The sequence below is a fragment of the Hemicordylus capensis genome, chromosome 2 (assembly GCF_027244095.1).
Source record: "Hemicordylus capensis ecotype Gifberg chromosome 2, rHemCap1.1.pri, whole genome shotgun sequence".
In the NCBI taxonomy this organism is placed as follows: domain Eukaryota; kingdom Metazoa; phylum Chordata; class Lepidosauria; order Squamata; family Cordylidae; genus Hemicordylus; species Hemicordylus capensis.
In genome coordinates, this window is record NC_069658.1 from 282,532,113 (window position 1) to 282,559,461 (window position 27,349).

The following is a 27,349-nucleotide window of genomic DNA, read 5'->3' on the forward strand; positions in this document are numbered from 1 at the left end:
GCACAGGGGATACACATAAAGAGCAGACAGAAGGCTGTGCTAGCTGGTTAAAGAGATCAAATAGCCAAAAGAAAGAGCACACACCAGGTAAGAGAGCCAGTGCATAGGTGCTTATATGCCAGTGCCAGAAGCCTCCAAGCCGAGATAGGCGAGCTGGAGTGCTTAGTTGCTAATAAAAATATAGATATAGTGAGCATAATACGGTGGAGCAGTGAGAATCAGTGCGACACTGTTATTCCTGGATATAAACTCTACAGAAAGGGCAGGGAGTAGCGAACTGGGGTTGGAATACCACTGTATGTTAAAGAAGGAATAGAATCTAACAAGCTGGAAACCCTTGGACGACTGGAATCCTTCACAAAAGCTCTGTGAGTGACAATTCAAGGCCTAAAGGAAAATATGGTACAAGGACCTGCGATTGACCTCCAGACCAAGGAGGAAGCCTGCCAGAGAGGTGATTCGTCCATTAGATGATGAGGGAGTGAAAGGGATTACTAAGGAGGATATGGAGATTTCAGAGACACTAAACAATTTTTTGCATCTGTCTTAAGGGCAGAGTAAACTGAGTGTATACCTGTGCCTGAACCAAGCTTCTTGGGGACAGAAACTCAAGAGCTGAGTCAGAGTTGATAAGAGATGACATTCTATACTATCTGAAAAAAATTAAAAACTAACAGATCATGAGGGCCAGATGACATCCACCCAAGAGTCTGTAAATAACTCAAATGTGAAACTGCTGACCTTGCAAAAATATATAAACTTATCCTACAATCAGGCTCTATATCAGAGGACTGGAAAGTAGCCAATGTAACACTGGTTTTACAGGCCGGTTAGCTTAATGTCTGCTCCGGGCAAAAGCATTCCTAAGGATAAAACTGTTAAGCATTTAGAAGAACAGGACTTGCTGGAGAAGAACCAACATGGCTTCTGCCAAAGTAAATTTTGACTCACCAACCTTCTGGAGTTCTTTGAGAGTGCCATCAGATGTGTGGATAAAAATAATCCAGTTGATATATTATACTTGGACTTCCTTTTGACAAAATTACTCACCAAAGACTCTTGAGTAAACATAGCAATTGTGGGATAAGGGGACAGGTTTGTGTGTGGATTGGTAACTGGTCGAAGGACAGAAAATAGAGAACAGGAATAAGTTGACAGTTTTCACAATGGAGGAAAGCAAGAAGTGGGGTCCCCCAAGGATCTGTACTAGGACCGGTACTCTTTAATCTGTTCATAAACAAGCAAGCATAAATAAAGCATAACAGAGATGCTCATTGTGGGGGATCGGAATTTAGGGGATGAGTTAGATTTTCCTGTGCTGGATGGGGTTACACTTCCCCAGAAGGGACAGGTACGCAGCTTGGAAGTGTTCTTAGATCCAGGCCTCACCATGGTATCTCAGGTGAAGGCTATGGCCAGGAGCACTTTCTATCATCTTCGGTTGATTCGACAGCTGTATCCATTCCTTGAAGAGACCGATCTCAAAACAGTGGTGCATCAACTAGCAACCTCCGGGCTCGACTACTGCAACGTGCTCTATGTGGAGCTGCCTTTTTACGTAGTTCAGAAACTTCAGTTAGTTCAAAATGTGGCAGCCAAATTGGTCTCAGGGGTAGCCCGGAGAGACCATATTATGCCTATCTTTAAAGTGCTGCACTGGCTGCTGATATGTTTCTGGGCGAAATAAAAAAAAGCTGGTTATTACCTTTAAAGCTCTGAACGGTTTGGGTCCGGGTTACCTTAGAGAGCGCCTTCTTCGGTATGATCCCCACTGCTTGTTGAAGTCATCTGGAGAGGTCAGTCTCCAGTTACTATTGGTACGTCTGGTGGCGACTCAGAACCGGGCCTTTTCTGTAGCTGCTCCTGGTCTATGGAATGCACTCCTGGCAGATATCCACAGTTTAGTTTCGCTGTCGGGCTTTAAGAGAATCCTAAAAACTTATTTGTTTGGTATTGCAAGCTTTTGTGCTGCAGCATGTAAAATGAGTTGAGATAAACTTAGCTGTGTATGACCTTACCATGCTTTAAACTCAGTTTTATGTAATTTATTCTTTTGATGTTGTATATTTGTATTGTATTCTATTGTTTTTATTCATTGTTTTTTTGGTCATGGACCGTAATAATAAATTTGATTTGATTATTTGTTTGGCCTGGCCTTCCAAGGCTTGTAAAGTGCTGTTTTTAAAAGTAGTTTAATTGGTTTTAAAAGGTTTTGAATTGTTTTTATATTGTTTTTAGCACTATGTTTTTAATTGTGTGTTTATGTCTTTTAAAAGTTGTTATACACCACCCAGAGCCTCTGGATGGGGCAGTTTATAAATGTATTAATTAATTAATTATTATTATCTCTTGTTTACACAGTCAGACAGGTGTTATTGACGGGTTTGTTTTATTCAGACATTGAGTCCTTCCCAAGGACCCAGGATGGCTGAATTTTATTGTCAATGTTATTGTTATTATAGATATTGACTGTCTTCCTGACATTTGATTTGCTGAAGGTGTGAAACTTGTAACCATTTTGTATATAAACTTGGGGCAGACTCCATTTTGGGCTGCTCTGTTTTTTCCCTTGGAAACTTATTTCCCAGAGCCACATTTTCTTTACTCTGCAGAGGCAAATAAAGCTTTGACATTCTCCTCTTGGTGTGCATGAATTGGGATTTTGCGCACCAGGCAACAACTGGATTTACTGGATCAAGATTAGTCAGACTCTGAGAATAAGCAGGGTCGGTTGGAAAGCAGATGTTGATATAACACAGTAGTGCTAAAATAAATTTTATTATTTCTTGTTTACACAGTCAGACAGGTGTTATTGACTGGTTTGTTTTATCCAGACATCGAGTCCTTCCCAAGGACCTGGGATGGCGGAATTTTATCATCAATACTGTTGGTTATTATAGATATTGTCGCAAAATATAGGCTGTTCCCAGTAAAGTTGCTTTTTGTGATTGGCTGATGGTGATTTCTGTGACCCCTATGGTGTTGAGGTGCTCTTCAAGGTCTTTTGGAACTGCACCCAGGGCGCCAATTACCATTGGGATTATTTTGGTATTTTTCTGCCACAGCCTTTCAATTTCAATTTGTAGATCTTTGTATTTGGTGATTTTTTCTATTTCTTTTTCTTCTATTCTGCAATCCCATGGTATTGCTATGTCGGTTATTTTGACTTGTTTTTCTTTCTTCTCGGCTACAGTTATATCTGGTGTATTGTGTGGCAGATGTTTGTCTGTTTGTAGTCGGAAGTCCCATAATATTTTTACATCTTCATTTTCCGCCACTTTTTCAATTTTATGGTCCCACCAATGTTTGGCTACAGGTAGCTTGTATTTTTTGCAGATGTTCCAGTGTATCAATATTATTATTATTATTATTAAAATAATAATCTAGAAGTAGGGGTAAGCAGTGAGGTGGCCAAATCTGAAGATGATACCAAACTATTTCGGATAGTGAAATCCAAAACAGATTGTGAGGACCTCCAAAAGGATCTTTCCAAACTAGGCAACAAAATGGCAAATGTGTTTCAATGTTAGCAAGTATAAAGCAATGCATATTGGGGCAAAAAACTCCAATATGAACCTGATTCTATCAAGTTTCAGATCTGACAGAATCTAGGGATACATCAGCCATGAAGACCTGTACCTTTTTAAAAACAGTGTCTGTTTGAGATAGTGGGGTTAGGCAGGGGATTGCTAATTAAATCATCTAGTGATAAAATGGATTCCCCGGCCAATATGGAAGAAACTGTGGAGGAATGGATTGATAGGGAGGATGCTTCATGGGATCTTCTAGGAGTAGCTTCAATCAGTTTATCACTGGGGTCCCTGAGAGAGCTGTCTCTATTCTTTGGGGAAATGGAATCACAGAAGAGGGCTACCACAGAGGCATCACTGTGAGGAACCTTGAAAAGTCTCATACTTTCTTCTTGTAAATTATAAAATTTGCCTGCTACTGCTGTACATTTCCTATTTGATGCGGGGAGCTGTCAATCCTGTTTAACTGCATCCAGAAAACTTTCTGGAAAAGAAATATTAAAGTCTTCAAATTTGGGCTTAGGTAAGACCAATGCACCTTTAGGAACAGAAGGTGGAGGTTGCAATCCCAGAGTGGAGATAGCCTTGGTCATGAGTAGGGGAAAGTCTTTAGCAATGAATAATCACTGTGATGCAGAAAAGGAGTCTGTATTTTGGTTATCAGACGATTCCCCTTCCTCCTTTGAGTACTGATCTAGGTCATGATCCATGCTCATTGAGCCTTGAGCAGCAGCTGGACACATGGAAGAGGCTAAATGAATCCTTGGTCAAGGAGGAAAAAGCACTGTGGAGCTCTCCCTTTGGGACCAGAATCTGTCTACGCCTGGCTGACTGCTCCATGGAGAAAAGGGGTGGGTGAGGAGAGCAAAGGGAAAGGTAACAGAGAAGTAGAGAAAGGTAGAGATCTGGTTTTTTATTTGCAGAGAGAAAGGTATTGAAAATAGTTAAGAGAAAAAGAAGTACAGAATAATCAGGAAAGAGGAAGCCCTGAACAGAAAGTAGAGCAGCTGACTAGCCTCACAAACTTTTTGGAGTTCTTGGAGAGTGAACAAATGTGTGGATCAAGGTGATCCAGTTGACATAGTATACCTGGACTTCCAAAAAGCTTTCAACAAAGTTCCTCATCAAAGACTCCCGAGGAAACTTAGCAGTCATGGGATAAGGGGATATGTACATGTGTGGATTGAAAACTGGTTGACAGGAAACAGAGGGTAGGTATAAATGGAGAGTTTTCACAATGGAGGGAAGTATGAAGTGGGGTCCACCAGGGATCTGTACTGGGACTGGTGCTTTTTAATTTATTCATAAATGATCTAGAAGTTGGGGTAAGCAGCGAGGTGGCCAAATTTGCAGATGATACCAAACTCTTTCGAGTAGTGAAATCCAAAACAGATTGTGAGGAACTCCAAAAGGATCTCTCCAAACTGGGGGAGTGGGTGTCAAAAAACGGCAAATGCGGTTCAGTGTTGGCAAGTGTAAAGTGATGCACATTGGGGCAAAAAATCCCAACTTCAAGTATATGCTGATGGGATCTGAGCTGTCAGTAACTGACCAGGAGAGGGATCTTGAGGTCGTGGTGCACAGCTCATTGAAAGTGTCAACTCATGTGCGGCAGCTGTGAAAAAGGCCAATTCCATGCTAGGGATCATTAGGAAGGGGATTGAAAATAAAACTGCTAATATTATAATGCCCTTATACAAGACGATAGTGCGGCCACACCTGGAATACTGCATACAGTTCTGGTCACCACATCTAAAAAAAGAACATTGTCAAACTTGAAAAGGTGCAGAAGAGGACAATCAAGATCATCAGGGGCCTAGAACATCTTTCTTATGAGGCAAGGCTACAACACCTGGGGCTATTTAGTTTAGAAAATAGATGACTGTGGGGAGACATGAAAGAGATCTATAAAATCATGCATGGTGTGGAGAAAGTGGATAGAGAGAAATTCTTCTCCCTGTCACGTAACACTAGAACCAGGGGTCATCCCATGAAACTGATTGCCAGGAAATTTAGAACCAGCAAATGGAAGTATTTTTTCACACAATGCATAATAAACCTGTGGAATTCTCTGCCACATGATGTGGTGACAGCCAAGAACCTGGAAAGCTTTAAGAGGGGTTTGGATAACTTCATGGAGGAGAGGTCTATCAATGGCAACTAGTCAGAGGGCTATAGGCCACCTCCAGCCTCAAAGGCAGGATGCCTCTGAGTACCAGTTGCAGGGAAGTAACAGCAGGAGAGAGGGCATGCCCTCAACTCCTGGCTGTAGGCTTCCAGCGGACTAGATGGGCCTTGGGCCTGATCCAGCAGGGCTGTTCTTATATTCTTATGTCTCTAGAGCTGGACACAGGGTTAGAAGAACTGAGTGGTGTATCCTTCTGAGACTCTTAAAGCCTTTGAACTAATTTGCATAGTCCTGCCTCTGGAGCACATGGGAAGGATAACCCACATGTGATGTCCTCATCCAGCAGCAGAGAATACTTTATCCCCTATCATTTTATTCATGCGATGAGAAGTTAAAGGGACAACAAAAGCCTAGCATGTAAGAAATCAACTGCTTTTTCTTTCCCTATGAGATTTCTACTGGTCCTAATCAGCATTGAGTCGCTTCTAAATATTTGATTAAAAAAACTCCGACAAATTAAAATGAAATTTTATTGTGAAAATGAAAGTAGTAACAAGGTTGACAGCAGTGAGTGTGATAAGCTTGCTTAGCAGGAGAATCAAGTTAAGTGGTGACACGTCGTATGACCTCAGGGGTTAAAGATGCAATTTTCCATCTGGCCACATCTGGCTTCTCAATGTAAAGTGTTGACGACACCTGCCGAGATTCTTGTATGAGCTGCTTTCACTGTTCTCTATGTATGCGCTGCAACCTGGGAGAGCCTATTAACTGCTTGCTATTTTCATGTTTTGCAGATTTGTGCAATATGTCTCATCTATCCATAATTGCTGGACTGCATACAAATAGAAGGTTTTATGTGGAATGCATATAGGGGAGTAATTAAAACAGTAACTATTATAAAATTACTGGGCTTGCAGTATTTGCTTTATGGTGCAGTGTATGCCAAATCTGATACTGCCAAATGCATTGTTATATGAATCTGAAGCAAGATTTTGCAGGAGGAAAAAATTATGTATTTATTTAAAATATTTATACCCCACCCCTCCAGTGCACTACTACTTGGGACAGCTCACAACAACAAGATAGACACAAGATACAATAAAAGTAATAAAATTAACTTTTTTTTAAAAAGTCAGATTAAAAACCACAATTAGGTTTAAATTAAAATTGAAAATTATAAAAAGCTAAAGAAGCTAAAGAACCTACCAGATATAACAAAATAATAATGGAGCATTAAAAAGCCTCCTTAAAAAGGTGTGTCTTAAGGTGTTTTTTAAAAACACTGAGGGAGGGAGCATGGAGAAGCTCTTCAAGGAACGTGTTCCAAAGCCGAGGGGCCACAACTGAAAAGGCCCTGTCTCTAATCCCCATCAGCCGGATCTCTATTAGTGGTGGGGTCATGAGCAGGGCCTGAGATGATGAGCGGAGGGCCCTGGAAGATTCATATGGGTGAAGGTGGTCCAACAGGTCACATAAAATAGTCACATAGGCCCTTTCAGAGTAAAGGTCCTTTTCCAGGCAGACTGTCATTTTAGTTTGCTTGTGTTTTGCCACAGCAAGCAATCTCTCACATGACTGAAACAGACATCGTCAGCCCAGCTGCCAGACTTAATAGCATGCAGATATTTTTCTATATATGCTGCTAACAGCCTGCTGCAATACTTATTAGTACAAAGTGATAAGGCATGAGATGAATCCAGAACAGTGTTCCCTCTAACAGGGATTTCCAGATGTTTTTCACTACAACTCACAGCATTCCCAGCTGCAAGGGAGTTATAGTCAACTACATCTAGGAATCCGTGGTAAAGGGAACACCAATTCACAGTTGCCCATCTCTCACTTTCCTGAAGGGGAGAAAAAAATTGTGCTGTGTCTTTATTAGAGTAAGATAGCTTAATTGCCCTCTTAACAGAGAGTATAGTAAATTCTACTTAACTAGTGCCTAATTTCTTGCATTAAGCATATTATTTTATCAGTCACTTTTAGATGGCCAGCAATCTTTTTAGCTATCTGAAGAGATCTTCTATTTCAATGACTGGCTTCCTAGATGTTATATTCACTTAAACAGCAAAGCAGTAGTACTGGTCTCTTTCAATTATTATTATTTATTTGGTGCAACAACTTGTTCTGGTTTCATCCATTTTACAGTTCCTCAGTTTGCTCATGAATTGCCAAACATATTTAGCAAGTGCAGGCATGCATTAGCTTCATAAATTAAAAGCTAATTAAACTAAATTCTTTCGTTAGGCTATGTATTACAATTATTCATTTCTTTGCAACAAATATTTAATAGCACACAGAAAAGAATTAATATGCAGACAAATTATATAAAGAAATCCGAAGCCAGATAAAGGTTTATGCAGAAGGGAAAGGATTTCCCCCTTTGGTAGCAGCCACTTGTACTTCATGGGATGCTGCTCCAAAGACCCCCAAACATGGGAGAAAGGACCTTTCACAGGATGCTGGGGTTGCTGAAAGTCCTCCTGCCAGGACACATATTCTAAAGGTGCACCCAGGAAGGAGAGAGAGAGAGAGAGAGAGAGAGAAATTCCCAGACCTCTAAGGTATTTTGAGGCTCAATTGCTAGAACTTTCACACTGCAATGGAGCTTTACACCATTAACTTCACATAGCTAGAAGACTGAAACTGTGAGAGACCACTTAAGAACAGCCCTGAGGGATCAGGCCCAAAGATTATCTAGTCCAGGATCCTGTTTCACACAGTAGCCCACCAGATGCCTCTGAGAAGTCCACAGGCAAGAGGGAATGCCCTCTCTGTTGCTGTTGCTCCCTTGCAAATGGTATTTAGAAGCATCTTGCCTCCCAGGCTAGAAGTATAGCCACTCATAGTCCATGAAATGACACTTACCATATTAGCTCACCCTCCATCACATTTGTGTCAACGTTATGCAAATGATATCCAAAATGCCTATGAAAATTAGTTTCACTTACAATGTAGAGAGTACCTAAGCTAATCAGTCAAGTCATGACAAGGGTATGAAGAAATATTGCAACCAATGTGTCCTTATAATATGGATCATTATGTACAATAAGTGCCAAGCAATGAAGTGGCTACAAGCTAACTGAACACAAACCATTTGAACAATTCTGCTTCCTTATGAACCAACATATTAAAATTGCTGCTGATCTCCTATATATTAACTTCAACTGTTATAAATCAGATGATTAAAAAAGTGGAAGAGGTTTTTTAGATAGGTAAAAATATAGAATTTGTCTAACAAAGCATGTTTTAACATGGAAACACATCACTTTTTCCCCCCAAATGCAGGTGGTTGTTCTTACCACCAAATTTCAAACCTGACTACTGTTTTCTTTATTCATATTCCCCATAAGTAGGTTCACATTTACATAAATCTATATAAACAGTCCTGCATATCCACATTTCTGGTAAATGAATGTCCAATTATGGTTAAGATTGCTATTGGTTGTCAATACATGTGTAATGTCATGAACAATCTGGCACTTGGAATATCAATGTGATACTTTTCAATTCACAATCTCCGTTAAAAAAAAAACATTCTAGGCCTCATAGCTGTAGTGTAGAGGTTTTTGAAGCCGGGTATTTCCTTGCAAAATACTCCAGAGTTCAAGCAATAGACGTTCTATATTATTCTACTAAAATACTTGTGTATTTTACACTTGTGTAAAATATACTTGTGTAGGATATTTTTCCCTATTCTCTATATAGATAATCTACTCATACTTTACCCTCCTGCCTCATTGTTTTAATTTTCTTTTTAAATTAAAAACTATGTTTACAAATTAGGTGCCTTTATGCAAAATAATTATATTTGAATAATTTGGGGTTCCTTGGTACAAAACAGCACAGAATATTATTCTTCAGTTAACAGGTTTGTACTGATTTGTGTAAGTGCTGCTTAGCTATCTCCTTTATTCTAGAAGGTTCATATTATCACAAGGTTATACTTTCAACACTACTACTTCTTGTGCCAAAAGCCCATTATTTTTCTCAAGTACAATGTATACTGTGTTTGAAGAAAGCAATCCCTGTGATTTACTTAGAATTCAACAATTTCTGCTTTTGCCTTCTAGGAATACTGTGGGTGACAAGTACAGCAAAGAAGGGTTTGTTAAGGTTTCCATTTAGGTTCTTACCAACAGCAAATTTTTTATTTCAGTGAGTTTACTAATTTTCCACTAGGTGACTGGATAAAAAATGCCAAAAGGAACTACCAATTTGAAACTTACTTGGCCTTTTGAATCCAAATGCAGTAGTCTGTGATGTAGAGGTCATTTAGAATGTATGCAGGATCATTTTCTCTAAAAATCTTGTGAATGTCTAACAGACATTTCAAAATTGCAGTTTTACCTGTAAGAGAGGGGGAAATATTTAAGACATTTAATTTCCCACCCTATCACCCAATTCCTATTGCTTTCCTACTTAAACATTTGGAACAAAAGAACATTCTATTAGTTGTCAGATTAACCCCAATACAATTATTTCTCCAGTTCCTAGCAATGGTTAATCAAGAGCACAGTTCCAATTGTACACTTGGTGCATGTGATCACGAAGGGTTGCACTGAGAGCATGGATGTCCCAACACTCTTCTGGTACATTACATGGGAGGCTGCTCATTCAAATGGCCCCTCTTTGCATGCTCCAGACACATCTGGAGAACATCCCGACAGGTATGCGCTCAGTATGTCCCTTCCTAATCATGTGTACTTATTGTCAGAACAGACACAACTGATGGTGCTTTGTAAACTATTTGGAATTATGATGATTATCTTTTCCCCTTCGACAAACTGAAATAGTTTTGTTTTATATCACAAGTTGCTCTAGTAAGAACTAAACTGCCTACCTCCCTTTCACTATCCCTAAAATCGGACCAACTTGGGTCCAGATTGGTTACAGTCCACAAGTTAGCCCTTTTGCACCTCAAACATTCACACATATGCCTTCTGGGATCAGGGTTGATATCATTACAAACAATACCACCGAGGTGTCCCTAAAACTGTACCCGATTTGGCTCATGTTGGTCCAGACATTGAGAAGTTAATGGTGGGGAGACACACACACTGACAGGGACACACAGACTGCCAGATGATCAGATAAGCCTACTGGAAAGTAGACTAAAAATTCCTCCTCCCTACCTTACAGTCAAGACTGAAACCTTCACCACAACATTTCCTATACTACAAATCAATGTGGTTGAGCTTGGTGTGAGTACAGGCATTGGGGGAAATGAGTGGTTGACATCCACTGCAGCAATGTGTGATTTTCAGCAATCTCTCCTTACTTCTGCAGCCACCTGTACCTCCTGAAATTATATATTTTCAGTGCTGGGGAATCTTCAAGTACACAGTTTCAGTAGGCAGCTGCAGAGGAAAATGGAGAATCACCAAAAATTATGCCTCTCCTGCAACAGAAAACCAATGTGTCAGTGCAGGGTTAGTCTGGATTTCAGCCACTGTCTCTCAGTATCAGTTCCCCCATATATGGTTTCTGTAATAGTAACCTACATTATAGGATATTCAAGAAAATGAACAAGGGCAGCAGTAAATAGAGACTATGGTTATGAAGCTGTGAGCACATCAGTCCCTGTTTCAAGTCTCAGTATAGTCAAAACACTATAGTGAGTGTTTTGATGTAAGTTTGGGGTGGTATGAAATATGTTAAGGAGATAAACAAATAAATAAATCTACACCAATGGTTTTAGGGAAACCACAGTCATTTCAATCCAAGCCCCATCCCTCACCTCATCCTATTTAATCTGAAATCTGGGATAATGCTAGCTGACTTTACAAGCTTATTCTAAGGAATACTGTGAAAATGCACTTTGAAATGTGTTGAAAGAGAGAACAACAGAGGAACACTTTGAATGTGGCTCAGAAACCAACTGACAGCCTGTGTAATTGTTGCAGGACTGGGTGAATGAACTCCCAGCTTCTGATCATCATCAGGAGGTAGGCAGTAGCAGCCCACTGTACATTCTACTAGATCAGGGCTGCTGAGCTTCAGCCCTTCTGCAGATGTTGGCCTACAATTCCCATAATCCCTGGCTATTGGCCACTGTGGCTGGAGATTACGGGAGTTGCAGTCCAAAAACAGCTGGGGGGCCTAAATTGAGCAGACCTGTACTAGACACAGCTTCCAATAATCTGAGAGGTTCGTCTGCAGGTGCCACCAACTCATCTGGCAGCTACTCCGGAACCGGCCCTCACCATTGCAGCCCCTGGACTTTGGAATGCGCTCCCTGTTGAAATAAGAGCCTCCTCATCCCTAGCAACTTTTTAAAAGGCACTGAAGACACATTTATTCACTCAGTTTTAAAATTAAATTTATAGTTTAAAATTTTTAATACTGGGTTTTTAAATTTTTTAATCTTTTAAATGATTTTAATTGTTAATTGATTTGATGTTTCAAATATTTTTCATTGTAAACAGCTTAGAGATGCACGTTTTGAAGAAGACAGAGACTGCAGCAGCGCAGCAAAGGAGAGCAGTGTTGGCCTGGGGCCTGCTGGGCCCAGAGCAAGTGGCCAATTATCTGTGTTTATTTTTTTCTCCCCTGAAATGCCAAACACACGTGCTTTCCTCCCCTTCCCACCCCGGCTAAATATTTTTAATTGCAGCAGCAGCCCCAGTAGCTTTAACTGGGTGCTGCTTTTTGAATTTTGATTCTCCTTGTTTGTAGCCAATTCCCAGTGACTTTACTAACTGGGGTGCTGTGTTGATCCCCCCACCACACACTTGGATTATTTGTTTTGTAGATTTATATACCATCCTTCCAAAATGGCTCAGGGCAGTTCACAGCATGATAAAAACAATTAAAACAAGTGAACAATTAAAATCAAACTATTAAAACACAATAAAACCAAAAAAAACAGCTAAAAGCCCTGAAAATCAGGGCAACAATTTAAAACAGAATCATTTAAAACCCTGGAAGGCCAGGCCAAACAGGTAGGTTTTAAGGGCTCTCCTGAAGGATGGCAATGATCTCAAATTACAAATTTCTGCCAGGAGTGCATTCCACAGCCCAGCAGCAGCTACAGAGAAGGCCCAACTCTGCATTGCCACCAGACGAACCGGTGGCAACTGGAGACGGTCCTCCTCAGATGATCTTAAGGTGCGGTGGGGATCATGTAAAAGGCGGTGCTCTCTTAGATAACTCGGTCCTAAGCCATTCAGGGCTTTAAAGGTAATAACCAGCACTTTGTATTTTGCCCAGAAACATATCGGCAGCCAGTGGAGCTGTTTCAAAACAGGCATAATATGGTCTCTCCGGGTTGCCCCAGAGACCAACCTGGCTGCCGCATTCTGAACTAACTGAAGTTTCCGGACTACGTACAAAGGCAGCCCCACGTAGAGTGCATTGCAGTAGTCGAGCCGGGAGGTTACCAGCTGATGCACCACTGTTACCAGCTGATGCACCACTGTTTTGAGGTCATCCTCTCCAAGGAATGGGAGCCCCCACATCATCCATACTTCTATCAGCTTCGGCTGATACGCCAGCTGCATCCGTTTCTTGAGACAGATAACCTCAAAACAGTGGTACATCTGCTGGTAACCTCCAAACTGGATTACTGCAATGTGCTCTATGTGGGGCTGCCCTTGTACGTAGTCTGGAAACTACAGTTGGTCCAGAATGCAGCAGCCAGGCTGGTCATCTAGGGGAGATCATATTACTCCCATATTGAAGGAGTTACACCAGCTGCCAATATATTTCCGGGCAAAATACAAGGTGCTGATCATAACCTCTAAAGCCCTAAGTAGCTTGGGCCTTGGGTATTTAAGAGAACGGCTTCTTCATCGTGAACCCCACCGCCCACTGACATCATTAGGAGGGGTCCGTCTGCTTTTGCCACCAGCTCGTCTGGTGGCTACTCAGGGACGGGCCTTCTCCATCGCTGCACCGAGGCTTTGGAATGTGCTCCCTAGTAAAATAAGAGCCTCCCCATCTCTGACAATTTTTAAAAAGTCTTTAAAGACATATCTGTTCAACCAGGCTTTTAACTGATATTGTTTTAATGTTTTTAGAATATCGTTTTTAAAATTCTTTTTAAATTGCTGTGTTTTAAATTTTGTTTTGTTTTGGTTTTTAACTAACTTTTTATCTTTGTCTTTATCTGTTTGTAAACTGCCCAGAGATGTAAGTTTTGGGCGGTATAAAAATAAGTTAAATAAATAAATAAATAAATAAATAAAATTTGTCCAATTGTCTCTATTACAAGAAGAGTATCCTCTCCAATTGTTACCGTAGTTAAAAAATGAAACCAATTTTGAAGTGAAAAAGAGCCTAGTTCTAAAAATAAATTAAATTTTTGAAGCACAAGATCGCTGCACTGGAAAGCAATGTTAACCTGAAATATCTTGAAAGGCTTATGAGCCAGAGAGAACACAAATGTATTTGTCAACATCCAAATTAAGTTTCAGCTTTCAGATTGAGACTTATTTCCTAATTACCCCATGTAATATTTAAATGACAGATCAGAAATTTCTATTATTCAACTCAAAACTCCCCCTGCTGTTCAATATTTTATAACTTAAATATCCTTGGCTAGTAGGGACCAGGATGAAAGAACACTAAAATGGTGAGATGCATGCAGAGAAGGAATTTGCGATAAAACAGTGCTTTTTGATAAACGATGTTCACAGTAGGAAAGCACGTTAGTGAGAAAGGGGCAGGAGCGACAAGCCAAACATGTATGATATGACAAATATTTATATACTGTTTTCCAACAAAAAGTTTCCAAAGTGGTTTACATAGAAGATATAAATAAATTTAACAAATGTAACAACTGCAAGCTATACTAAACTATAAAAATGAATTAAATCAACAGGTTTTGCTTTGAATTATTATATATTTTCTCTCCTCCTCCCCCCCATAAAGATAATGCCCCCCATATAAAAACTAAATAAGTAAAAACCTCTTCGTTAGAGATTGCCACTGTTTAATTACAAAGGCTATTTTGGATTAGGTGCACTGATAAACATTAACTTTCTGTTGATAGTTGGGGCCAAAGGTAGCCTAACAGTGATTAAGTAGGTTTCATGTATTCCTAAATTATGATAGGATTTCGATTATGTGCATCATAATTCTTCAGGCCCACTCTTCAGTCTCTACCATATAGTGAAAAAAATCGCACCTATAGTCCTACACCATTTTTTGAGTCAATTGTGTCATGACAAAAACCCCAGAAAACCCTGCACACAAGCGATAGCTGTCAAAATGACCCTGAAAAATGTTGCTTGATTTTTTAGTTACTCTTTATGTCTATTATATTAGCATGGTATTGCCAATATAGTTAAATAAGCTATTATTTTAATATCTCGATAGATAGATAGATAGATAGATAGATAGATAGATAGATAGATAGATAGATAGATCTTTAAAGCATACCCGTGGCTAATCTCATGCGTGGCAGATCTCGCAAGAGTTTGCAAGAAGCACTGTGGTGATCGGGTAGTGAAGATTCCATATGCAGATAGGGAGGAGGAGCCCATGATGGTTAAGGTCAGTTTGAATGCAACTGTTACTGGTCAGAAGATGTTCTTCATTGCAGATGAGAAAAATCTATATATATAATATATAGAATAGTGGGCAGAGGTCTGCGAAGAGAGGGGTCGTGAGGGAGGAAAGAGCCCCTTGAGGAGAAGGCGGCTGGTGTTGTGTGAATTAGATGAGGAAACAAGATAAACAAGATCTGTTAACTCGGGGGTAGGGAGGGAGGGAGGGAGAGAAAAGAAGTGACGGGATGAAAGACAGGAAAAAGAGTGAGTAGAGAAGAGAGGAAGTGAGAAAAAGAAGGGAGGGGAAGCGAGAAAGGAGAAATGGTAAGGAATGGGCCTAAGCCTGTCAGCAGCCTGAGGAAAATGAATGGTCATGGTGGTGGCTATTGACAGCAAGGAAAGGCCCAGTCAACCACTGCTGCTGTTTGGGGCTACCAAGGCCATTGGCAGAGGAAGGCAAGCAGGCTAGGAACAGGCCTGGGCCTGTCAGCAACCTGAGAGGAATGAGCAGCCATGGTGGTGGCAATGAGAAAGGGCCTGGTCAACTGCTCCTGCTCCTGTGGGGAGGAGAAGAAGCGGGGTTTGGGTGAGGAGATCTCTGGGTATAGGGGGCTGCAGCTTGGCCAAAAGGCACCAGCAACACTGCAGCCACAACCAAGAGGGCTGAGGGGGATAGAGTAAAGGGATGGAGGAATGACCAAGAGGGCTGAGGGGGAATGGAAACAACCGGATCGAGGAGCAGGAGTGCAGCTCCAGTGAGGGTGGAGAGATCTCCAAGGTGAGGAGGGCTGTGGCAGGGGGTGAGGGGCGCAATCAAGTACTAACACACAGGCACTCTGCACAGGTTAAGCTAGTTCTATTATAAGCCCTTAACATTCCATTGGTCATAAAATCTAAAAGTGTCAATCCACTATACCTGCAAATTTGTAGGCATCAACTAGGTGACAAGTGATACTTCTCCAGATCTGGACCCATTTAGATGGAAAATGGCAGTGATGTAGCAGTTTTAAAATGGTCCCTTAAACTCTAGAATAACTGTTGGCTCTTTTTTTTTGCCATCAGATAACTCAACTTTTTAAAATCTCCATTTAAATGTTTTCAACACGTCAGGTATATGCCGAGGCATAATCCTGTGGTTGGGGTGATGGGGGAGACATCCAATATTTCCTATTACCCTTAAGTCTCCCTAACAAGTTAAACTAAAGAATGCTTATAACCTATTTGCACACTGAATGTTCTGAAGCCAGAGCCGTGAGGGACAACTCCTAGTAATTTCTGGAGAGTGAATTCCTTGTTCTAAACACAGCTGCCTGATCAAGAGAATCTATGAATACTCTGGCACTTACATAAACAAAAAAAAAAATTTCTTCCCCTCTACTGAGATGAATATTTTAATACACTTTTAAGCAAAACTTCTCAACGTGGTTTACAAAGAAAAAGACAACCCTGTCCCCAAGTGGCTCACAATCTAAAAAGCAACATAAGGCAGGCACCAGCAACCACCACTGGAGAGAAGCTGTGCTGCATTTTGACAGGGACAGTTGCTCTCCCCCTGCTAAATATAATGATTACATAAGTAATGACTACTTTTAGAAGTGCCTATGTGCTCAGTTAGCAGGGGTCATTGTCTTTTTATAAGCATCATGTGCTCTCCAACTACAGCTTGAAATGCCAAGTTTAGTTCTAACTGTTCAGACAGTTCCTAGTCCAGATAAAATTCATCAGGACCATGCCCTATTGAAATTTGACCAGTGAAAAGGCTAAATTTGCTGATGACACTCAACTATTTAGGTTAGTAAAATCCAAAACAGATTGTGAGAAGCTCCAAAAGGATTTCTCCAAACTGGGTGAGTGGGCTACAAAATGGTAATGCGGTTCTATGTAAGCAAGGGTAAAGTGATGCATATTGGGGCAAAAAGAAAAAAGCCAACTTGGCAGATATACTGATCGGGTCTGAGCTGTCAGTGATTTACCAGGAGAGAGATATCTTGGGATTGTGGTGGACAGCTCGTTGAAAGTGTCAACTCAGTATCGACTCATAAGAAAGGAGACTGAAAATAAAAATGGTAATATTATAATGCCTTTATACAAAGCTATAGTGAAGCCGCACTTAAAGTACTGTGTGTAGTTCTGGCCACTGATTCTTATGAAGTACATTGTAGAACTGGAAATGTTCCTAGTGCTCAACTTGATCAGGGAAACCCATGGTTCAAATCCCCACGAAGGGTAAAACTTAATGGTGACCTCTTGCTCACCACGCTCTCTCAGCCTAAAGTAACTTACAGCGTCTGTGGTACTTCAAACAACAGGATAAAAATACAAGATACAACAATTATTAATTTTGTAAATTTTCACCATGAACTGCTACTTGCACAGTGCAAAACTAAAAAAAGTTGTTACTATATTTATTACAAAGGCAACCAACACAGCTGGAAAGAATGGAAAATAAGGGGAAAGAGAACAGCGGTGTAGGTGGAAGGAGATGTTTATTTTAGTCTGCTGTAATCTACACTCTTAACTCCCTCCATGTCCACCATCCTAGGCCTTCAGAGCCAGATGCATCAGTTCTCCTTTTAGGTTGGAGCAGATGAGGTGATAACAGTGTCTTTAACATGCAAGAATACAACACACTTCATAATCATGTATTCTAAAAACACAATGGGGCAATACCAGCAACCTCACAGCTGCTAGACACATTCAGTACATTTCAAGGAGTGGGACACCAAAACCTTCAAGGTGGATCACCAGGCTGCCAGCTGTGTACAAGTAGCAAGCAAAAAAAAAAAAAAGTAAAGTACATTTTACCTCTGGATCAGAAATCTGATTCAAAAGGACATTATGAACACAAGTAAAATACCTGAGTAGGCTCCCATTACTAAAGCTTTGAATCCACCAACTTATTTCAAATGCGTTGCCAACGTAATACCAGCAAACAGCATAAAGACTTCATTCCCTGTTGCAAAGCCTCTATTGCCAGCTGGTTAAGTATTTTGAGAGTAAATCCTGGCTTGGTCAAATGGTATGATGATTGTTTTGTGTGTATGAGGACTTAGACAAAATCTCATGCCTTCAGGGGAAGAGGGGCCACATCCTGGGGTGGGGTGGGGGATCAGAAAGGAACCGTAGCTCAGTGACAGAGCATCTGCTTTGCATGCAGAATGCCCAAAGTTCAATCCTTGACTCCTCCTACTAGGACTGAAAAAACACCTACGTGAAAGCAAGGAGATCCACTGCCAGAGTGTAGACAATACTGAGCGAGATGGACCAATGGTCTAAGGATAAGGCAGTATCATATGAATATGCTCCCTTGAAATAAATGGGATTAATTTACAAGTCCATGTGTTAAGGACTATGGCACAAATCCAAACACATGGGAGAATGGTGGAGCTGGCACAGAAAAGCCCCCTACGTTTATCACAAGCAGATCCAACAATCCTTACAGACATTGGTCACATAAAGATGAACACCAAATGAAACATTTTTGGTGGCCATGGGAAGAATTTATCCTGTGTCTATGCAGCTTGCAGAATAGAAACAGCAGTCTTTACACAAGTGCATCTGAGCTACTTGAAGTTAATCTATTTTTTCACCATCACCAGCACTTGTTTACCAATTATATTGAAGTCATTTTGATATTTCATTTACTAACTCACAAATCAAATGCAACCAAGTTTGTATGTTGCCTTTTTAATTGAGAATTAACAAGGCATAAGTAAGTGTTAACAGTTCAATGCATTTTCAGTGAAATATTTTTATTAAGTCTTTCTGATCAAAGGGCAGAGAGGCTTAATAGCCAAACACGATCTGTTCATAAACAAAGGTTTGAAGAGGAGGCACTGGTGTAGGGCACAAACCAAGAGGCATGCATATGGCAGAAAGATGAGAAGATTGTGAATGAACAAGCAGGTTAAAATCAGGTGGTTTTTGTTGTTGTTTTTAATGCAGCCTTTGTCTTTCAAAGTTTTTCAAGCAGGAGACAGTAAACTACAGTTGTATTTTTTCTGAAGTGTAACTGGCACTTTAACAACTGGCATTTGGCAATGACTGTGCCACTCCTGTTCATGAAACACCTCCATTAGTAAGCCACAGTCTATAAGCAGGTTGTTTTAAGAAGACTTAGTTTTACTAAACATCTACAGAGAAGACTGATGCTACAAGCCATCTCCCTTGTACATGTTCCAGTATCAATGCTCTTCAGCCTTTGTCCGCCCCAATACGAAAGTGAACAGAGTTTTATTCCACAATCCAACATTATATGCATGTAAAATGGAGAGCGTGCATCAGCCAGAGGTTATCCTAACAGAGGTTGGCCTCCTAATACAGATCTATACCACTGCTGTACAGTCTCCTCACATCAATCCACCATGAATGATCAAGGATCCTTGTGCATTTATCACAGGAAAGCAGGTTGCCTTGAAATAAATTCCCACTTCAGTAATATATTGAATAGGTTTTGCAAGTAATCTATATCTATATCTATATATCTTCTTTCTAGACACAAATAAGCTAAACCACCTACTTAAGGTGACTTTTTATCTGTCACCCTAAAAAAAAATAACTAAGCTGGAATGATGCCTGGACAGAAGCACAAAATTTCATCTAGATTCATGCTTACAGTTATCATATGATCTAAAATTTTAGTGATTTACTTAGAAGGATCACATATTTTCAAGTTGGCAGAAGCCAGAGATCAGTTTGCTAAGAGGTTTCATGAGAGCAGAGCCCAGAAAGAGAGAATTCCTTGCACTTCTCACTGGCTCTTTCTGTAACCCATCACATTCAACTCCAAGTACTGCAGGTTGTTAAAAAAGAGAAAAAGACGGATGCAGATGATTGGACAGCAGCAGTCCCAATGATGTTTGGGCTTTACAGCTCCTAAGCCAACTCACCGTGCCAGTTCAGAAATAATATACAAACATAGTTAAACGTTGGTTCCATGCAACAGCTCCAAGTTGCAGAAGCACGTGTTCCCCCCATCCTGTATGCATGTCAGCTGGAAGAATTCTACCTCCAATCAGCTAGAAACAAACCAAGATTTAGTATGATACCTGCACAGCCTGGTCTTAGTTTGTTCTAGCCAAATTGCCTGAAACAAGCAGAGAGGTGAAACCCACTTGAAACCTTGGGTTCTGATCAGTCTTCCCTGAAACAGGGATTCTCAGATGATGTTGACAGGGGACACTGGTTCAGACCTCCATACATTTCAAGCAATTTAATCAGAATAAATTAAGATTGACTGGTTCAAACAACCTGACCAATCTGTTTCTAACCACAGTCAAAAGAATAATTCTTGCAACTTGTGTGCAGGCCAAGGAGCACATGTCCACAAGGCTTGAAGACATAACACAAACCCACCATTTTGCCATGTTTCTGGCCAATGCCTGAACTGATCCACTATATAGTAGCAAGGACAGTCCCAATTTCTTTTCTTGGAATTTCAGTAGCAGGTCCCTTAAAGAAGCAGTCAATAGGGCAGTTCACATGATCAGGAATAGGGTAGGAGACCCTTCTTCCCTGATTCCAGAGCTGTGTGTGCTCCCATTATTTGATCAACTGTCAGTTAAAAACCAAGGCCAGAAGCACCATCCATGATTGTGTGCTAAGCAGCAGCTGAGTCAGAAGGCTTTTCATCATGCCTCATTCAGTGGCTGGGTACAGACTATCAAATATCGGGAATGAGCACAGCTCCCAAACTAGGGTAGGAGGCTTTTCCCTACCCTATTCTTGATCATGTGAACTGCCCTAATTTCTTACTACTACTTCTAGTATTTTACCAAGCACTGCTCACACTGTGATAATTTTATTCAAGTAATTTAAGTATTTTCCTCTGTGCTTGGCCACAAACTTAGCAGACACACTTTGGTTTAGAAGAAAAGATCCTCCCGGGCCATTTACCCCTATAACTCCCAACAAAATGATCAGATCCTACAGTTGCTGTCCAAACAATTTATTAGGATTCACCACAAATCAAGGATAGGATGTAATAGAAATGGTGCAACTGCTTATGCAGTTGGCTGAAGGTGCCTAGACTTCCAGTGAAGATCCGTACTATCTAACACAATCACTTTTATACCATTTCCATGGCCACAGGTGTTCACTTCTAATTTCAGGTGTTTTGAAATCTGGTTTCCCCTTATTTGTCTTGTTCCACTATTTCACAGCTTGTTCATCACTTGTTCCTCAAATTTGTGTAGCCCTAATTGGTTATTCCCTTCCTTTTCATGTGCCTGGTGCATGTTGCTTTCCTTTACGTCAGCTATGTGTCACCTGTGGTTTCTTGCTTTTCTGTAATCATATGGCAATTCCCCCTAGTTCTAACGATACTCCGGCTATGTATGTAGTAAGACCTAGCTTCCTGAATGATGACTACCAGCTAGGAATGTGCATGAACTGGTGTTCAGCCAGTTCGGTGGTGGTGGTGGTGGGGTTACCTTTAAGAAGTGGGGAGGATGCTCATCCTCCGCTGCCACATTTCCCCTGCCGGCACTGTTGTGAAAACCGCTGGCGTCACCATACCTCCTTGTCGCTCTAGTCAGTGGTGGACCGGCTGGTGCTCATGCGCACGTCACACACACGAACTGGCCACTTCCAGTCCGACGCTGACTAGGGCAGCAAGGAGATATGCTGCTGCCCCGTGCCAGAGGTTTTCACAACAGTGCCAGTGGGGGAAGTGTGTTAGGGGGGTGAGTACCCTCCCTGCTTCTTAAAAGGTAGCCCCCGCTGCATACATAAAACTGTATCACTTGGACTGTGACCTAAACCTTCCAGAAGTAAAGGCTTAGAATTTCTGGGCATAACTTTGTTACGAAAATAAGATGTTAGTAAAATAAATATTCATAATCTAACACATAAGTACTGTTCATAGCTCACTTAAATTAAAGCATAACAATGTCATCAAGTTGAGCTCTATAGATGGTCCTAGGGAAGTCAAGGATTGTCTCTCCAGAGCTGGTAGTAATGTGTCAGTCCTAAGATGAAGCAGGAGATTGACATCATATATTACAGATGGCAAATGACAATATTTGAAATCAAAACTCACCCCCCACCCTGTTCATTGTTCTACTTAAGCAATTTTGTACACAGTATCTTTGAAAGAGGTTCATGGATGCTGTTTAAGACATTAGACATAGATTTAACAAATGCATGTTTGTATCAATAAGCTAGAACTTTTTGATGGTGCTAATGAAGACATAAGCCACTTTTCCAAGATAATCAGGTATGCTGAAATCTGATCTCATTTGCCAAGCTGTATTTTGGTGTTCAAAAGGATCAAAATTCTCAGTTGTTGGCAATCAAAACTGAAAATAGCTGTGATATCCAAGTGGAGGGCAATAATGATATGTTAACCAAATCTATTAATATGTTTGATACCCACTAATACAATTAACATGCTAGAAACAGGATACATTTTTTAAGCCAAAGTTTTATTTTGAAAAATTGTTATTAGACCATTAGGACAGAAATTACTTGAAAACATGCAAACAGATTTAAAGTATCATGTCTCAGCATACCCAAGTGCACATCTCTGAAGTGCACAACGTTCTGAAGCATGAAGACACTGCAATGTGTGTATTGATTCAAGTAAATGCAACCATGGAGTCTATATTCAATCTAAAACAACCAAAGCTGCTGTCTCAGGATGTGTGTATCATTGGCCAAGAATCCAAAAAAGATTTTCTTCTATTTACTTCAACAGAACAAGGTATTGCTTCTGTGCAAGAGTCAAAAGCAAGATTTGAAATACAGAGATTCCGCACTAATTCATTAATAAATCTGGTATCAATATCATTAATAAATCTGGTATCTGCTGTTCAGGCTGCCAAAGTGCACCAACCTTGCTGCAGCACACGTTATGCTGATTACACACATGAAGATAATGTAACGATTCCACAGCAACAACTTCCTCTACTGAAGAGTTAACATTCTGCTGTCAGTATCTTTATAGCTGCACAGTCATTCACAGCCAATGAATTGGAATATTTCCAACGAATTGAAATATTTAGGCTTGGTTTCTTGGCAGAATAAGCGAACAACACGCTTTGCTGTTTGCAAAAAGAATATCAACGAATTATTTCAGGGAAGAATGTGGAAGAAGCCTGTGTGCACACAGTGAGTGTTACTGGTGTGCTGATAGGCACTGCCATTCAAACTGCTCAAAGAAACCTTTTAGAAATACAGGAAGAGCCAATATCGGAGATGTAGATCTAGCTATGATTTGGTCTCGACAGAAATTAGAAAACTCTAAACTGAATCCCTCTATCAAGGATGGAAACCAAGTGGGGGGTGCGGGAAATCCACATCAAGAGACATATACACTTCAATGCCTAACTACTGTACTTCAAAGTGGCAGGAAGATGGTTCTGCAAAAGTATTACAACATGAGCTCACAAAATGTTAAGAATTGGAAAGATTCATGGAGTTCTTCTACTTCAGTGGTTCTCTGCCTTTTGTATCTTACATCCCACCAATTACTCTATCACATAACCTAGGTCCCACCCACAACTGAAACAAAAAGCCCACATTTTCCAAGATGGACATTTATCCCACTCCTCCTCCTCCATTCCTTCTACTCATGGAATCACCCTCCAACACGCATATAGCCTTTGCCGCTTCAGAAAAGGCTGTGTGAGGTGACTTCCCGGCAAGATAGAGTGATTGACAGTCAGGTGGGACTTCTACCTCCAAAAGAGGCTGTACAGCCTCCATTTTATAACCTTTGAGGAGATTTTAGTAATGGTTATGAAAAGCTCTGCATCCCATCTAGACTACTCGTGTCCCACGGTGGTATGCATACTGCTGGTTGAAAACCACTATTTCAGTCCAACATTGCTCAGTGCACGAATCTTGTCAGTTTTCCTTGCAGAAACGGCAACTTAACAAGCAACAAAGCAATTTTGACAGATGTGTTCACCAAAGTTTACTCTTGATGGAACTTTCTGTCTGCTCTTACCATTTATTGGTTAACAGATAGGCTTCTCCTACCTGCCACAGTACAATCAGGTCGGCACACACTGGACGAAACACAGGGGGAAGAAAGGGGAGCACATGATACGCAGCACATCTGGCTCCTTCACATGGCAAAAAGAATGAGGAATGCCACCATCAAACAGAACAGCCCCATGGCCTCAGAGAGTGCAAAACCCAGGATGGCATAGGAGAAGAGCTGCTGCTTCAGGGAGGGGTTTCTGGCATAGCCAATGAGACTGCCAAATGCGGTCCCAATGCCAGCACCAGAACCAGCTACACCCACAGTAGCAGCACCAGCACCGATAAACTTGGCAGCAGTATCAATATCCCGGGAAACGGTAGTCGTCTGAAACTCCCGGAACAAAACCGGCAAGAGTTTATTCTGAGCAGCTGAGATACAGCAGGTCTCATCTGTCCTGACCTCAGGTCTGTTCAGTACAGAGGCAGATATGGTCTGCAGAGCAGCCGGGAACTCTTCCTCACCAGGGTGGGAGCAGAGACGAACTTTGCACAGGTATACATATTCAGGGGTGTTGGGGGTGACCACACTCAACAGCTGCTGCTCAGGGGAAGTCAGCGAGAGGAGGGCCACAGTTTGCGCCTGCACCAGCGGAAAGACGTATGACGCAACCATTATTGACAAAACCTAGTCGTGGAACTTGGAAAGTCTGCTGGAGTCAGAAGCTTTAGTGAGATTGCAGATTTCTGGAACTTGTTAGAGGTACCGTATGTGAAGTAGGGAGGAGCTGTGTTTCGGTGCCTCTTCAGAGAGGCATCGAAACACTTTGGCTCCCTGGCGCCAAAATACTTTGGTGCAAGGTAAGGGGTTCCCTTAAGAGGAGACGGGCAGCTGAGGGGCGCCCACCACCTCACCACAGAAATACCTCCGTGCAAGTGGCAGCTTGTGCTGCTTTCCTGGGCTGGGTCGGGTCGACGCCATTTACATGCCAACGTCAAAAGAGGGATGCCGGGGAAGCATCCCGTCACCGTGGCACAAGCTGCCACTTGCACAGAGGTATTTCTGCTTGAACAGCACCACAGTGGGGTGGCACAGGGTGGCAGAGGCTTGGAGAATGGGAAGGTACGACCTGCCCACCTCCTCTTAAGGGAACCCCTCACTGCCTTTGGGATGGCACTGAAGCATTTCAGTGAAGATCCCTAATGTGAAGACCCTTTGACATAATGTATTTTTGAACACTAAAGAAAAGTATCTTTAAAGCCACTATGAGAAGGAGACAAGAATATTCCCATCCAGTGGGGAAAAGAGTGGGAGAGAAATCTATGCCGCTTCCCAGCAACTGGAATGACTTTCTAGCTGTGCCTGGTAACAAGGCACACATTTCCTCTCAAACCGTCATATTGTAAATGATCATGCAGGCAACACAATCATAGTTGCTGGTGGGTTCCAAGGGGAAGAGTAAGCACAAACATCAAACCTTGTGTTAGAAACTCGGCAGCAACAGGCAAGCCATGCAGAAGCCGGTAACAGGCTTGTGTTGTACTTATAATACCACAGCAGATACATGCTGATGCCACAGCATGGTATCAATATGCAATACAAACGTTTCAGCACTGCTGTTGGCACATTTCAACAAAATGAAGTGGATGAAGGTATGCACAGCCAAATATCAGAAATATATTCCAGTGCATGAAATCAAAGGAGAAACTATCCCTCATTAAAAGCTCATTTTAGAAGCCTTCCTTTCCACACAATAAAGGAATGTGTGACAGTATCTTCCTTGGCTAGATATGGCAAGATGACAGTATGGAAAATGTCCAGTCACCTATTCCAAAACAAGGGGATGAAGAATAAATGAAAGAAGTATACCGAGAAGTTTTTCTGCAAGTTGTATTTTGTACCAAAAGCAAGCAGCTGTGATGAGATCCAAGTTAAACTGTTTTACAAATGCAAATAACCAGAAACACTTTTTCAGACATCTATGGACTGAGCTTATCTTCAATGAGCACACTACCAAACTATGGTATGGAAGCAAGCAACCTGTCCTACCAACACTTGAAACAATGTACTGGAAAAAGAGGAACAACTATTCCCAAAGAGAGGCTTACTCCAATTCCAGATTCATGCAAAAAAAGAAAAAAGAGAAAATGTATTTCATGTGGATATACAAAAGGATGCACATTTTATCACAGCTTCTGCAGAAGGGGGAAACTGACATGTATAGGAACATTTAAGTGTGTAGATATTGTGCATATGACCAAGTCCATAAAAACACTGCTTTTACTTGGCAGAAAGTTTTATGTGCAGAAACTGTTTCACTATTAACTTTATTATGAATTACAATAATTTGCTTGGCAACTAGTCACAGAAGTACTTCAAATTCCTTCATTTTGTAATAATTGTTAGTTATATATTCTACTCTTGATTTAAAATGTATGAAGTTATATTCTAGAAATCTTTTCAGCTGGAGTCCATTAAAATAGTTTTTACCCAATATACATGAACATAAATTCTCCTGTGTGTTAATTATGTTAGTGAGTATTGAAGATCTAGGGACAGATGCAAAACCTGTCACTATCATCCTCCAGTTAGAAAGTAGGGCTATCAGCATCTTTTGTTGGTGGCCATTTTCTTTTTTGAATATTTTCACCACAGGCATTCAAAAATATAGCTTCAAAAACAAATGATTTGGCTTCAGAATACCTCAAAATACCTAGAAAATAATAGTTTGACCAATATTCCTCAAAAATGCCTTATACAGTACATTCACATTTTCCGAAAATTGTCCTAGCTTATAAGTTTACATTACATTTTCAGCAAAGTCTTTCCTAAACACAAAATAATGTGCCCTGATCTTTCATATGGAGGTGCTCTGGGACCACAAGCACCTTCCATTAAAAGAAGAAAAGTTGTCTTCATGCAAGGACCTCTTCTGTTCTAGGAAGGAGACTGCAGCCACGGAGTGCTTCTGTGTACAAGGTTAGGATACCATCCCAAATAGGATAAGCCAAGTAGATCAGGGTGTTAAACCCGACTAGATGGTTATCCATCTAGGGTGTTCTGCAGAGCCTAAATGTTATTAGTTCTTCCAACTGCAGATAAATGTGGACAGGATTACACCTCCATATGTATATACACTACAGGCTTTTACTGCATGAACACTAATACCTTCCAATACAGATATACTACTCTGTTCATCATTATTTTATATGTATACTATTATTAGGTCTATTCTTTCACTCCTTACTTATTTAGTCAAATAGTGTCTCAT

The 27,349-nt window shown here is 40.9% G+C and overlaps 1 protein-coding gene and 1 pseudogene across 3 annotated transcripts in view; both read right to left on the reverse strand.

The window, feature by feature from the left end:
* SHQ1 (SHQ1, H/ACA ribonucleoprotein assembly factor) overlaps positions 1-27,349 on the reverse strand; it is a 136,973-nt gene that overhangs the window by 45,510 nt on the left and 64,114 nt on the right. For 2 of the 3 annotated variants that reach the window (XM_053299511.1, XM_053299512.1), the window contains exon 11: positions 9,888-10,008. In XM_053299511.1, coding sequence (XP_053155486.1) covers positions 9,888-10,008 — 121 coding nt within the window. Of the gene's footprint in view, positions 1-7,737; positions 8,159-9,887; positions 10,009-27,349 lie in introns of those variants that run through there. The other variant, XM_053299513.1, reaches the window with a different exon arrangement.
* Positions 24,118-24,705, reverse strand: LOC128346330 (ATP synthase F(0) complex subunit C3, mitochondrial-like; annotated as a pseudogene).